General features: G+C 38.8%; 1 protein-coding gene across 1 annotated transcript in view; it reads right to left on the reverse strand.

The window, feature by feature from the left end:
- Window positions 1-2,330: 2,330 nt before the first annotated feature.
- The window catches only part of LOC108101882 (homeobox protein unc-4), a 29,954-nt gene continuing 16,223 nt past the window's right edge, over window positions 2,331-16,061 (reverse strand). The window contains exons 2-4 of the mRNA XM_017206429.2: window positions 9,350-9,591; window positions 2,820-2,959; window positions 2,331-2,751 (exon numbers count right to left, since the gene is read on the reverse strand). Of these exons, the coding sequence (XP_017061918.2) occupies window positions 2,331-2,751; window positions 2,820-2,959; window positions 9,350-9,591 (803 nt within the window). The remainder of the gene's footprint in view (window positions 2,752-2,819; window positions 2,960-9,349; window positions 9,592-16,061) is intronic.

The raw sequence follows: 16,061 nt of genomic DNA on the forward strand, positions 1-16,061 counted from the left end.
CTGCTCATCATAAAATCATGATTTTTGGAATATAATGTTTTCAAACGACTCTTGAATAAAAAATCAAATTTCATCAAAATCGGACGACTATATCATATAGCTGCCATATGAACAAAAGAAATGTTGTTTAGCCTTTGTGTATTCTGTTCGAAATATTTGCGGACTGCAAGGGTATATAAGCTTCGGCTTGCCGAAGCTAGCTTCCTTTCTTGTTTAAAACTATAATGAAGTTTAGAGACATGTTATTATTCAGATTGAATACGTACCGAAGTCGCATTCGACACAAAAGATTTGCAAACACAAGTCACCGACATATAGATTAAATTCTAATTTAGTTAATCAATTAATGAATAGAAACCAATTTGTATAATTATTTTAGGAGCAAGTATTTCAAGCTAATTTGCAATCAATCTTTGGACTCATCAGCTAACTAATCTGTACCAGCTGCGATCGTTGGCCACCCGCCGGTTGGGCCGACTCATTTTTCCACAGACAAATCCCAGGAGAACAGATCCCCGGATCCCCAAAAGGAAGTGCCACGAAATTGAAAATGCAAAACGAAATTGGCAACAGAGACAGGGAGTGGGGCTCTGGTCTTTCGGTTTTCTCCCGAAATTTCTGTTTCTGGCCGCGTGGAGACGGGGCGGCGGGAAACGTGGGCCGTACGTAATGAAGACGTTAAGCTTGGGGGATCAGCAGTGGTCTTTTTGGATGTGGATGCTGCAGTGGATGTAGCCGAGCGGATCTCCAAGAAAGCTGCCAGGTATACCTTGCCGTTAAAGTCCAGCGCAACTCCGTGTCCGAAGTCGATCTTCCATTTAAGGCCCCTTAACCGATCCCGCTATACTTGAAAAAAAAACCTATGTAGTAAACAATTTCTTATTTAAAGTTATGTTTCGCAATTTTTTACTTGGGCACATAATGTCATAAAGCCGATTTTATGAAATAAAGTCAATAAACAAAAATAATAAATAAGGTTCTTAATGCTTTTTAGAACATTTAATAAAAGCATTAACAAACGGCACGGTAATTATGAAAAAAAAAATTATTGTATTTTAAATTTAAAAAAACTCCATTTAAGGAGTGCAATATCGATCGCGCCTTTTTTCTCTCTGCCTGCGTAACTCTTTGAGGCTTCCTTCGGTTCCGCTTGCATGTTAACTGAAATGAAAATTCGTATGAAGGCGAGAAATTAATGAATCGTTCACACCTGCATGACGGATTGTCTGCATTACTCGCCACTCTGCATCCTCAGTTCGGGATCGGCTTCGCACTCGGCTCCATTTTGTAGGACCGCACGTTGAACCCCGAGTGCGAACGTGGCTTCTGCTGAAGGAGTTGCCTTCTTATTTATTTGCCTGATGTGTGAATTACATTAGTGCAACCGTCTCTTTCTTTTCTGCTGTCTCTTTATCTGTCTCTGCTCCGACGGTTGGGAATTGCACTTTTGAAACCGCCCGGAGGTCGAGAGCACGAGCTCCAAGCTGGTGCTTGGCGGTGTCAGGATTTAGCGGCTGGTGGGAAAGGCTCATTGTGGTAGCCGATCGATAACTATTTCCGCAATTGCGACTTACTTAAACCGCAAAAACCAGACCATCAAGTAAAGTGTGTTTTGGTTGAGATATTTACATATGAGTTATAAATAGGACTTAAAATCCGCTTTATTTCTGACTGCCACTAAAAAGTTAGATCCATACCATAAGTACCCAGGGGATGGGGCGTTTCGGGCTTAATAACTCTTCCCCCGAAAGTATTTCCTGCGTACGCCCCTGTATAAAACTGTTCATGACAATAGTAGCCCACCAATAGCACTTGAAAAACCATTAGTTCTGAAGTGCATAACACGTTTTTGAAAACAAGAGCAGGATTTTCTAAAAACCTGGCTAAAAAACAGAATGAAAATTTATAAAATGCCTCACTATAAGTGTTGCTAAAAAGAAAGCCCAAAATATTTAACTTAATTGTAGTGTTAAAGTGTTAAACTTTAAAGATCTGAAAAGTTGTCAAAAGCTGCGCGTTTTAGGCATTATTTTACCAGACTCATTCCACCGTCCGAGGTGCGTGTGAACTTGATGGATGTAATACCTCCTCGCCCCGATTTTGTGTTTCTGTTTCTGGTTTTTGGTGTTTGCTCCGTGAGAGCCTTCGGGCAGTTGGTTGGAATTAAAAATGGACTCACACCTCAGAATGCGTTCTCCTAACCGTTCTCAATCCCACTCGCCCACTTCTGATCCCAAGAAAAGAAATGCCAAAAAGAGGTGAAGGCCAAGACTTACATCTTTATTCGCACTTAGTTTCTAGCTAGCCACCGAAAACACACTCGATATTCGTCATGAGCACAGTAGGGAGTCGATGCTGAAGGGGGAGCTGTAGAGGGGCTTGCTCCTTGCAGGGGACGAAGGATGGGGGGCCGTCTTCAGCTTTATGAGCATTCCCATATCGTCGGGGTCCAGTTTGCTGCCGCTGGTTTTTGGGTAAGTTCTCGAGGAGCAGAAGGGATTGTCCTGATCATCGCCTGTCATGTCCTTCTTGCCTTTGCCCACCACAACGATGGGTAGGTCGTCCCCGTTGTAGCAGTCCATGGCCTCCGGGTCACAATCCGGGTTCTGGTCCTGCTGGTCCTGCAAGTTGTCCTTGTTGGCCGCCAGATAGTCCGCCCTCAGCCGCTTGAGGTTGACCTCGTATCCCCTAAGACGCAATTTCCTCGCCTGACGTTCGATGACCTTTTTCATCCGCTTGCTTCGCTGGGCTCTAATCAAGGTGTTTTCTGTGCAATCAGGATGTGGATCTAGGCAATATCCCTCAGATTTTGAACTCACCTTTCCCTGGCCCACAGTTCCTCCAGTGGAATCGGAGCTCCACTACAGCTCTGCAGTTGGGAATTGTGCGCCGGTCTTCCAGGACCTTTTATGGTGTGATCTTTTTTTCGCCACTTAGCCCGGCGGTTCTGGAACCAAACCTGCGGGTAATTTACATAAAGCTTAAGCTTAGAATCTATTTTATTGGTGAGCAATTAAACTCTAGATATACATACGTGTATGTACAAATTGTAGAAAGTAAATTATACATATATGTATATTTATACCCTTGCAGAGCAAAAGAGTATTATAATTTCAGTCAAAAGTTTGCAACGCAATGAAGGAGACACCTTGGACCCCATAAAGTATATATATTCTTGATCAGCATCACGATCAGAATCGAAATACGTCTGTACGTCTGTACGTCTGTCCGTCTGTCCGTCTGTCCGTCTGTCTGTTTCTCTTTAAACTCAGTTTTGAAGCTATTTTGCTGAAACATTACCAAAAGTTGTGTTGTTGTTGCACGCAGTTTATAAGTCGATACGGGCCGGATCGGGCGACTATATAGGATAGATCCCATACGAGAGATTGAAAAAAACTCTCACGCCATTGATTTCATCATATCAATTTGATTTCTTCCAGATTATGTTATTTAACCACTATCGAATTTCGAATTAAATTTGATATAACTGCTATAGGAGAGATCGAAAAATATATATACTATTAATGGAAATTTTTATCACACGACCATGATTTATGAATATCATGTTTTTTAACTAGCCTTGAATTATAAAATACAAGAAAGGAAGCTAGCTTCGGCAAGCCGAAGCTAATATACCCTTGCAGTCATCAAATATGTCGAACAAAATATATAAACAACATCGAAGCTATGACGGTTTTTCTATTAATTTTCCATATTTTCGACTATTGTTCATATGGCAGCTATATGATATAGTAGTCAGTTTTTAATGAAATTTAATTCGTTATTCAAAAATCATGATTTTCTGATGAAAAACAACGATGTTACTTATAATTTTATTTTCGTTACTTCTATATAGATTTTTTAGATTTTTTCTATGACAGCTATATGATAACGTTTTCGGATTGTAATGAAATTTTTTTTTCGATTCAAGGGTTATTAAAAAGCTCCAAATTTTCAAAATCATGCTCGTGGGATTAAAAGCAACGACGTTAAAATTTCTTTTCCATTATCTTATACATATAATCTAATATATAAAATTCCCGTGTCACAGTTTTTGTTACCATACTCCTCCAAAACGGCTGTACCGATTCTCATGAAATTTTGTGAGCGTATTGCATAGGTCTGAGAATCAACCAACATCTATTTTTCATCCTCTTAAACCCTGTTCGACATACCAAAAATCGCGTATAAAGTGAGTTACTACCTCATCACACTGACAAATACACGCTAACTAGCATTTTAACTAAATTTTTGTGATTTTGGTGTATTGAAGTGAAGTGAAGTGAAGTTTTTTGGGGTTTTGGTAATGGCTTCGTTTTATGTAACATTTCGACAGCGTTCCCGTGTGACGGGAAATCTTCTGTACGTGTGTTACTCATTGAACTCCTTCTAAACGGCTGGACCGATTTTGATGAAATTTCTTGTGTGTAAGTCTAAAACTGAGTAAATTTTGTACAGAAATTATAAAGTCATGTTTGGAAGGCGACGTTGTTGGAACATAGGTCGTAGTACAGTGAATGCTAGAAGAGTACGTTGCCATCTGGTGGCGAAACGGAGTTCGCCGGGGTTTGCTAGTTTCTAAATAGGTTTCCCCATCTTTCCTATGGCAGCTATATGATAGAGTCATCCGATTTTGACAAAATTTAATCCGAAATTCAATAGTAGCTAGAGAACGCCATCAGGAAGAAATCAAGTCGATCTGACCAAAAACAACGGCGTCAGAATTTTTTATTTCAATCTCTCGTATGGGAGCTATCCGATATAGTCGGCCGATCCGGCCCGTTCCGACTTATATACTGCGTGCAATAACTACTCACCTTTTGGTAAACTTTCAGCGAGATAGGCTTAAAACGGAGAGACTAGTTTGCGTAGAAACGGAAAAACGGACAGACGGACAGACGTACAGACCTATGTACTTCGGTTTAGATGCTGATGCTGATCAAGAATATATATACTTTATGGGGTCTGAGGTGTCTCCTTCACTGCGTTGCAAACTTCTGACTCAAATTATAGTACCCTTTTGCTCTGAGGACTATATCGTATAGCTGTCATATATATAGGCGATTAATGAAAAATCGTCATAGCTTCGATGTTGTTAAGCCTTTATATATTTTGTTCGACGTATTTGATGACGGCAAGGGTGTATAAGCTTCGGCTTGCCGAAGCTAGCTTCCTTTCTGGTTGGTTTTTTTTGTACACTTAACAATGACATATACAACGATTATCTAAAAGCAAGGAAAACTAAAATTTAAGTACATGATTATGTAATAAGCATCTTTACATCTTTTACTGTAAAAAATATAGACATGGTTTGGATTTTGTTTCTATTTTTCATACTCGGGGTGGATTAATACTCCAGCCAAATCCATTACTAGATGAACGTAATTTCTACATTTGATTTCAATAAGCCAGAAACTCGGACTCAGACGATTAAACAGACCAAGGGCAATATGTCATGCGTTCTGAAGTTGGATCCTCATTATTATCGCGTTGGAGATCGTGACCATAGTGCTATGACGATGAATTTGTTGATGACAATGACGATGATGATGGGCATGGTTGCTTTGGTTAGTTGAAGTCATAAACAAGATGGCGTCGCTAATTGACGTGCTGTTTGTCGAGGAACCCAGCCGTGTCGGGGGGTGGTTGGGGGCGGCAGAGGCGTGGCAGGGAGGGATTGCCAGTGGGCGGCAACCCCTGTGTGTGTGTGTGGGACAGTTTGAAATCATTTGCATGCATTGTGCATTTTTTAATGTGCAACAAATGGTTTTCGAACAGCGGCATGCAATGCTTCGTTCCCGGCTCTCCCCCTCTTCTTTGTTTTTTCGGTGTGGAGGGAATGCCGAACAGATAGACTGTCGCTGTCTTGTCGTTCGCATTGACAAATTGATATGTCATGTCAAGAAACAATTTCGGACGTAAGCGTAGCAGAATGTCCTCGAAAGAGATAGGTAGACAAAGAGCTACGATAATCACACGACCGACATGCAAAGTCAACCATCGCCGACTAGGGGTTAAGAGGCGGGCTCTCTTCGGACGACAAAGGGTTAAGCTCCGCTCCGGGAAAGCAATTGAAATCATTACAACGACGAGCGACACGAAACGCAATTGCAAATGAAATAAAATGAATTATATTGGATAAAAATAGTCAGGTAATTGGTTTTATTAGGTAATTGAGTTCCAGTTGCCACCAAATTGTTTTACAATGCTCACGCAAACGTTATCAAAACGATCCGAAGTGAATCGGGCTATGTAGAGAACTTTAGACCATGATAAATGCAGAATGCAGTAGATCTTTCAGTTTCTGTTAAAAGTGTACTTCCATACAAGAAAAACAGCTGCATACATATAAGATTTAGTAGGCCGACCTTTACAACTTTTTCATACCTTTTGCTCATAGAGTTACTCTGCTCTACGAGCAAAAGGTATGAAAAATTTGTACTGTATTTGAAAAAAGTATGAAACAGGTCAAAGGAAGCACTTGCAACCCCAACAAGTACATTTATTCCTGTTCAGGATCGTTAGGCCATGTAATCTACATATGTCTGTCGGTATTGGGTTAAAAAATGGTAACTCTTTCTACACATACGCAGTTCAAGTTTATTAAATTTATGTGCGTCCACAAACCGCGAAACTTTGTCACGCCCACAGTTTTGATGACACAGCATTTTTGTTTTGTGATTGAGGATAGTGATGCACTCTTTATCTGGCCCACGGGTATCTGATAGCGTTCCCTCTTGTTTATTCCTAATATCCAAAATAGCTTAAATATAGTACATAAATAGCTAAATAAACATCACAGTGATGAGGACTGTTCTAATGCAGCTGTTTAAGATGTTTAAGCTTATGAATTTTATAATATAATAACATATAATTACTGTATATATGTATAATACATTATATGTATATAGTATACATAAAAATGTAAATTTATTTTTCCGTTATTTTTTCGGTCTCTCCTATGGGAGATATTTGATATTGTCGCCCGATCCGGACCGTTTCCCACTTATAAACTGCGTGGAACACCTACAGCCAAAACTGGCTCTTTTTTTTCTCGTTGGCTCTTTGGCCCATTTTTATTGAATTTGGCTCTTTTTGCTAATAGCGATACAAAATATTTTAAATTTGAAAAAAAACGAAATCATTTTTTAATTATGCATTTTTTTTTTGTTCAATTATAAAAGGGATTAATATCTGAAATCTAAAAGTCCCAGATCGAAACTAAATTCTTCCGCTGGTATGGTAGCTCTGATCATACGTCAGAATGACTTATGTAAATTACCAAGTAATCCTTAGTTTCATTGCAGAAAAATGTGTTGTGATGTTTTTGTTTCTTTTTTTAAATTACTTTTTTATGATACAAGTTAAAAAAAAAAAGAAATAAAAATTTGGCTCTATTTTATTCAAATTGGCTCAATTTTAATCTTTTTTTGGCTCATTAAAAATTTTTGAAGTGGCAACCGTGCATACGGACAGGCGGACGTTCGTTCATGTTCGATCAAACTCGCTCAAACCGATCACAACTCAGCACAGCGCTTAGCCGCTACGAAGTGGTACGATCGAGTTTCGTGCACAAAACGAACGAGTTCGAACCATTCACTTTAGTGTTCAGCTTACTGATTCAAACTGATTTGTTGGTTTCGGTATGATGATCGAAAATGATCGATCAAAAAGACGACAAGACAAGTACAACGACGCACGAACCGGTCAGACTTCGATCAAGCTGCACTTGAATTGAATGTGAGTGAACGAATCAGATCGAAAATGTGTGCATAGTTGTTATGTAAATATGTATGTTTATTTTAAAGAAAGTTGCGATGCATTAATTCAACCAAAATACAAAACTTCATTTATCAACATTCAATATTAAAGCTCAAAATTAAAATATAATTAATACTTAAATTAATCAACAAAATTAATGCTTCAAATATTAAAGAGCACAAACTTCACTAAGATAAAAAAAAACTTAAAAATAAAACGGTTCGAACTAACAAAATCATTCGAAACCGAGCCTGAGTGATTGGAACTGAATGTTCGCTTTGAGCACGATCGCTTACGATCATACATTTTTGTTGAACCAATGTTTTCAATCACAAAAAGTCCGAGTAAATGATCGAGTATGATCGAAAAAATTGTGATCGTTGCAGCTCTCTGAGTACAGACGTATGTCGGTTCAGATCGTGATGCTTATTAAGAATATACCATATATACTTGTTATTTCTAACAATATCGAAGATATAACGATTTTTCTATTCATCTATGTTATACGTATATTATAAAGAGGTAAAATTTGTTTGTTTGTTTGTTTGCAGCGAATAGGCTCCGGAACTACTGGTCCGATTTAAAAAATTCTTTTACCACTAGAAAGCTACATTATCGTGGAGTTAAATAGGCTATAATTTATTTTAAATTATAAAAAAAAAATTATAAAAAATTAGGGATCCGTAAGAAAATTGCAATATTGCGCATATAAAGTGAGTTGCTACCTCATCACACTGACAAACACGCTACCATAGCATTTTAACTCAATTTTTGTGGTTTTCATTTATCATTTCCAAGTAAATTAAGTTTTTTCACATATTATGCAAACCTTAGTGTTCTCTGCTCAGTTAATTTCATGGACGCTTGACACTCCAATATCGAACTACAGTGATAATGAAAATTTAGATATTGGTCCAATATTATTGGACCAATGGCGACTATGCGGAAGTGGAAAAGTCAAACTGGAAAAGTGTTAAATCACCATCTTTCTATACTTCCATATATTTGAAAAATGTTGCAACATTGACTTTTATGTTGTTAAATTGTGTTGACCAGCGAAGCGGACACAGGACCTCTAGTTTTCTATAATTTCAATTAATTCGTAAGTTCTATATAGACTAAATATAATAGATATAACGATTTTTCTATTCATTTTCTAAAATTTCATTTAATTCGTAAGTTTTATATAGACTTTTCTATATTTTATATGGCAGCTATAGTTATGAATCATAACTTATGATATATTCATCCGATTTTAATGAAATTCAATTCGGAACTGAAGAGTCATAAAAACACCCTGCCCGTTTGATAAAAAAAATCCGTTAAAAATTGTTTTTCCGTTATTTCTTCGAAATTTAATTTGGGATCTAGGTATAGATATACTCATCCAATTATACTTTATGGGTTGTGACATGTTCTTTTGCAAACTGCTAACAGAAACTGAAATACTTTCTGCAACTGTTTATCAAAAGTTACAATTTCATTAGTAAAGGCAATGGATCTTAACCAAAGAAGTAAACTACAATTTTGGCTCATTATTACATTATAGCTCTGACAAATACTGCAGTACCCTTTTTTCTCCACTCACCGCTATGCGGCTCTCCTTCAGATTGAGCCGCATCGCCAAGGTCTCTCGCATAAAAATGTCAGGATAGTGGCTTCCGAGGAAGGCTTTTTCCATTTCCTCCAGCTGCCAGGAGTTGAAGTTGGTCCTGCAGCGCCTACGCTTTGAAGATTCCGTGTCGTTATCTGCTTTTTGACTTGATTTGGGCTCTTTATAGGATTTATGCTTGTGATCCTCGCAGTTAATCCCTTCCTCGTGAAGCGGGCCTATATGGCAAAGATATCAAATTATTGTTTTACCAAAACTATTAGTTGCTTAAAAACAAAATAATTTCCCCTTCAAAAATAAAAAATTGCATAATAAATCAAATATTGGAATCATAGCAAACAACAAATTAAAATTCCCAAACATTTTTCATCTTTTGACTTAAGATAATTTTTTTCCTAGTCTACATATGTCGAATCACTTTATCACTAATCACTTAAATCACCTCAAGACTAGTTAAGCAGAACTGTAGCTGATGGTTACCAAAGGATTAGGGAGTTTTATATATTATGTAAACGTGCTGATAAATGGATCACCCATTATCCATGAGTTCAAAAGTGTGGTCTTAGTGATTCATGAAACTAATTTTGCAGGTATCGATGGCCTCTTAGTTGAAAAGCTATTTCGCTGAAAGTTTACCAAAAGTCTTGTTATCAGAAAACTATATCGTACAGCTGTATATCTGATTTTGATCAAATTTAATCCGAAATTCAATAGCAGTTAGAAAATGCCATCTGGAAGAATTCAAGTCGATCTGATCAAAAACAACGGCGTAAGATTTTTTATTCCATTCTCTGGTATGGGAGCTATCCGATATAGTCCGCCGATCCGGCCTGTTCCGTCTTATATACTGCGTGCAAAAACTATACAACTTTTGGTAAAGTTTCAGCAAGATGGTCTTCAAAGAGAGAGACTAGTTTGCGTAGAAACAGACAGGAGGACAGACGCATTTCGATTCTGATCGTTTTTATCAGATAAGCATGATTTTTGGAATATAGAGTAACGACTGTTGAATGTATACTCCAAGGGTATATTATATAAGCTTCGGCTTGCCGGAGATAGCTACTTTTCTTGTTAGACTTAAATTTAAACTGCAAGGATATACTTATACATAGATACAGTATGTTTCTGGTCACCAACGTTAGATTACTTTTTTATGATCCCTGTTATCAAATATTTGTGTATTTCCATAACTGCTTGTGATTCTGGATCTACGTATATTTATTCTCGTATCCATTGCTCAATCTATCCTTTTATTCAGCTAACCACGGCGCCATGTGTTGTTGCGGGCGAGACGGGGCCACTCGGTTAGTGCTCGTTTTATAATTGCAAACAATTAAAGTCTATTTATGCAAATGTTCAAGATATGGAAAAGGCCGAAACAGGAACAGTAAGTGGACACGCCCCCACTGACTGGCTCCCCTCTGGAAATGCAGCGAGAGTCGAGGAGAAACGTCGTTTGTCTTTCTAATTTATAGCGGCGCAAATTGGTTTCCACAATTAGGAAGTAGTGGGTGTTGCTCGGATATGTTTGAAGCTCCATTGGCGGAAATAAATTACTTCTAGGGCCCGTTACCCGTTTCTGATCCCTTTGCCTCCGTTTAGTAGCAGTGCTCCGTTTAGTAGCAGTTTTAAGTGAAATTTAATTGCAAAAATTTGCCAGTGCCAGAGCTCCTGCTGACTGGGTAATTACGACCGGCTTTGGATTGGGCTAGGACTTGGCTCTCAGCTTGGTGTATGGACTTGTGGAGTCACTGGCTAACCACACGAACCACCGACTGCACCGCAGCCGAGTCATCGCCCGTAGGAGATGCGTTGGGGGCGGCGGCCCTTCGCCCAAAACAAAAACAAAAAACACAATAAAAATCCTGAAGCGTCAGTTTTATATGCCGAAATGCACACAGATTTTGATAATTTACAAACACATCTGCCAGAAAATCGAAGGAGGAAAACCCAAGGAACGAAAGGAGACCGGCGCGAATTCAGATTCAACCCTTGTTTGCCGGGGCGACCCAGACGCTTCATAGAGTTCAGCAAACGGCAAACAGCGAGCACCAAACACCAAACACCAAGCAACGAGCACAAAGCATAACAAAGGGGCAGGACCTGACAAGGACCCATATCGGTATCGGTCCATCCAACAAGGCCTCGCACAGCTCTCGACCTCATCATCACACTTGAAAGAGTAAATAAAATATAATTCCTCAAGGGTGTTATAAATAAAATTATCTGAATTATGGTTTCTGTTAACTTTTCGACTTCCGGTGAGCAGAGGGGTGTACGAACTACAGACTGCTATCAGGCATAGTTTTGTGTGCCGCAGAATTTCGGGGGCTTGTCGTCCTAATTTGCCACAAAGATCCCAGCTGGAACAGGTCTTTGGCTTTTGTTTTGGCCCTGAGTTCAGGGATTTGGATTTAAGTGGGCCGGCTGAGATAGCAGCCCCTGCTGTTGGTCCGCAATCGATAAGGGGCGTGGCATTTAACGGGCTAAACATTTGGCCAGCATTTAGATCTGGCGCCAAGCTTTCGTAACTGAATACGACCCCCAGGATTAATGAGGATGTTATGACAAAAGTCGTCGAGTCTAGCTTACATTGAAAAAAATCAATCAGAGAACCGGAAAAAATTTAAAATGGTGAGCTATTTTATAAGCTAAATTTTGAATTGTGCAATTTTAACTCCATATCCTTTCTTTTGAAAATTCTTACTAAAAGAATAAAAGCAAACAATTTTATTATTTTGTGGGACCTGGCTGAGTTAAGGTTAATGAAAGTAACTTCAACACAATCCCACTTGTTTTTAATAAAAGTCATATAGTCTTATTAAAAAATGTTGGGGAATGTAATGTAGCTTGCACCTGTTGTCCCGCATTTTTTAGTATCACCGAAAGTAAATGTTTTTGTAAGAGTTGGGTTACTTTTAATTTTCTCATACGGATATCAAAATTTAAATGATTACTAAATAATTGTAATGTGTATTTAAATATGTTCAACATCTGCTTTCATTTTATATAATTTTTCAAAATCTTTTGTTTCTCTTGTTTTTATGTTATTAGCTTGTGCTCAACAAAATTGGGGATTTAAATTTAAAAAATAAAAAATTAGATTCGTTAAGCTTAACTACTTAAATATTTTTTTTTTTGACTATGAAGAAATAGATTTCTTGTATACTTCTTAAGAATTAATTGAATTATTTTGTTCGTGAAACACTCAAGGGTTTCTACCCCTCCAGAAGTTGGCTAATTCATAACATTAAGCTAATTTAAAATAGGCCAGCAAATGTTAAATCTGCATACAAATAAAATGGATGCGGCGGCATCTGAGTGAAAGGGCGATCGACGAAATTAGCATATAAACAGTATAAATTGTTGTCTGCTGTCCAATCGAGAATGGCAGAACCCAAAACCTGAAGCCAAACCCGAACTCTGAGCCAACCCCAGAACATTGAACCTCATCCTTTGCGCCTTAGTTTTGCCTAATTTCAAAGGTCGTTAAACAAACAAACTCAAGTGGAACAAAATGCACACGCAGATGAGGGAAGGAGGCCCTCGGGACGAAGCTGACGATGATGGGCACGAGAACACAAGACAAGCCATGGTCCTGGTACTGCTACTGCTCCTGCTCCTGCTCCTGGTCCATAGCGACGGTTTCTACTTTCCACCTCCAAAACGAGCCACAAAAAATTACCCAAAAAATGTCCGTGAAAATCTATAAAAAAAGAGATTGACGCTGACTGAGGCAAAAAATGTGAGGGCTCATTAGCATTTATACGCCGCACAAATGTAGTAGGCTGGGAACAAAAAAAACACTTTACGGTGCCTTCGGAGGTTCATTAGAAGCTTGTCACATGATTTGATTTCCCTGACACACCCAACCCAAAAAGAAGTTTAAAAAAAAACACAAATAACACCCCAAAAAAAATAGGTAACTCGGGAACTCACTGGGTCAGATTTAGGTAACATAAACTATTAGGGCTGCTAATTGTGCGACTCTTGTTTTGTATTTGATTGCGGCAGAGTCAACCCCCTTGATCGTCACCTAGAGTAAGTGCCCAGAATCGAGCAATAAGTTAGGCACGCGTCCCGCAAAGGTGAATTTTCTCATGCATATTTATTTGGCATTCCAGCCCTAACTCCTTTTTTCCGCGGCTTTTCATTGCCTGTCAAAGGCGGTTAGTTCGTGAACACATTAATGGATTATCTGAGCTGTTCAATCTCTAACTTGAGCTCGCAATTCTAATTCTTGTCACTTGGTTGCAGTCAAAGTGGCTTGCGAAGGTCATAGCAAACATTGGGGTATAGTTTAGCCTCCTTAATATAGTATAGACGTTATTCTAAAAGGATATAAGAACACTTTGGCATGACAAGTCTTACAACTTAAAATTACAGTAGAATCCTGTTATAACGACTCCGCTTATAGTGTCCGTCCGGGTATTGCGACGAAAACTCGATGGCTTGATTGGTCCCCAGACAGACTTATACACTTATATCCTTTTGCTTAGTGCGTCTTCCGGGTATAACGACGAAAACTCGTCGGTCCCTTGAAAGTCGCTATAAGCGGATTCTACTGTAATATTATTTCATTGTTAAATGTTTTAAAGAAAAAGAGATAAAAATGTTCCATATGTAGCCCATGTTGTTGAGACAGAAAACAAAACTAAACGCGGTTGCTGTCTTTTTAAGACGGAGTACAATGCAAGTTAAAAATTAAATATAAAACACTATTTACTTTGCCTGAAAATTAATTGAGGAGGTACCCAGACAATCGTAAATATAGTATTATTCAGTGTTGCAAAAACATAAAATAAAAATATCTTTGATTTTAATTATGTTTTTTTTTTAAGAGCGTCGTGAAAAAATTCTCAGCCTCTTGCCTTTTTTAAAGAACAAAACAAGACTGAACCGAAAAAGGTGATAGATAAAAATAATAATCTTCCTTTACTGCATAAAAGCCACTGATTTTTTAATGTGAACAAATTATAACTATTGATTCGCAGATTTAATTGTTATTTGTATACCCCTGTATATTTTCAAAAAGAAGTTTGCAATGCAGAGAAGGTATAGAAAGTATCTATTCTTGATCAGCATTCCCATCTGAATCGATCTAGACGTGTTCGTCCGTTTCTTTGTCCGTCTGCCGGATTCTTTAAAACCTAGACTCTTAGTTTTAAAGTTATCTCTATGAACAATTCTGGAAATTCAAATTAAATTAAAAACACTATTATTTAGCTGTCGAAAAAAAAATCAGTGAAATGATTACAAATTAATAGAAAATCGTCATAGCTTCAATGATGTTGGAATCACAATAATATAAATTCCAGAGTCAATTCTATAAAGATCAACCTACTATATCTAATAGCTAATATAAAAATGAGAAAAGTAATGGACACATCGATGGAACTGATGATGTACTTTATATACATTATCGCTAACGTTGTAAGGGGAACCTAACAATAGGAAACAATAGGAATAAGCCCTCGTAACTACAGATTTCAGATGAGTCTACATGACCCACCGAAGCTAGCTTTCTTTCACGACCTAAGCTTTAATTTTAATAACACAAAATTAAAAGTAAAAATCAAAAAAAAATATTTTGCCGCTTGAAAATTCAAGTGCACTGATGTTGGGCTTCATCTCCTGCGCAGACAAAGATTTGCATCTGCAACTTCATTGCTGAGCAGGAGAGTAACACATTGGACATAAAGTGGGAATAATAACTCTGGATTCCCTTTCTGTAGAGACTTTACCACCCCGAGAGCCGCCCGATCGCTTGGGTCCATCATCATTAGTCGACTACTCCGCCAGGCGCATTACAGTAGACACCCGGACAATCGCCATTTGCGAGCTGCCCAGTAATTTGTCTAGGCACCGACTCTGAAGACGTCACTCAGGGGTTCCCCGTCCACTGCCCGGTTATCCTGGCTAATACCCGGCCGGGTCCTTGTCTCATTTTCGTCAGCCGCTTTATGGGCGAGCAATAATAACCGCGCAATCGGAGCACTCCGCTCCGCGCTCCAAAGGCACCGCACAGTGGGCCACAAATGTGTGGCACTTAATTTAATGAATTTCTTTGCACTTTGCCTGGTGGCTGGTAAGTGCTGGCTTTGCCCGTTTCCAGGAAGGGATCCGAAGGGAGCGGGAGGAAGTGGGGAGGGACCGGCTGGCTGCCCACTTGCCACATGAATTTATACGAGTTGTTTGCATTAAGGCGAATTGATCGGCACGACGAGCCAGTGAAATCGACAGCAAACATCGTCCGGGCATTCTGGTCTCGTTGGCTTTCGGGGTCTGTGGTTTCTGTTCTGGCTCTGGGTCTTGCGATCTAAACTCCCTGGCTCTATCTGGTCGAGCCGGGTCATTGCTCATCTGTCAGGCCAAGCACGTCAACGCGGCAAATTACTTTTCCCTGCTGCTGCGATGCAAAATTGAAAATTCAAGTCGAAGTGGCCGAGTGGTTAACTTGGCAACATGCTAGCCATCTCCATTTCCCAGTACCTGTTGACTATACCTCTTCCCTCTCTTCCGACCGCTCTTCGCCAGCTCCTGGCCATTCTCTTACAGTGGGCGAAATATTGTGCGCAAGTTTTCATAATACTATTGCAGTTTATATAATCGTGACACTGGCAGTAAAGATGATGATTGCTAAATTGCAAAATTTCCATAGAACGACAAAAATAACATTTTTTTGACG

Source organism: Drosophila ficusphila, unplaced genomic scaffold, assembly GCF_018152265.1.
Source record: "Drosophila ficusphila isolate 14025-0441.05 unplaced genomic scaffold, ASM1815226v1 contig_668, whole genome shotgun sequence".
NCBI classification, from domain to species: Eukaryota; Metazoa; Arthropoda; class Insecta; order Diptera; family Drosophilidae; genus Drosophila; species Drosophila ficusphila.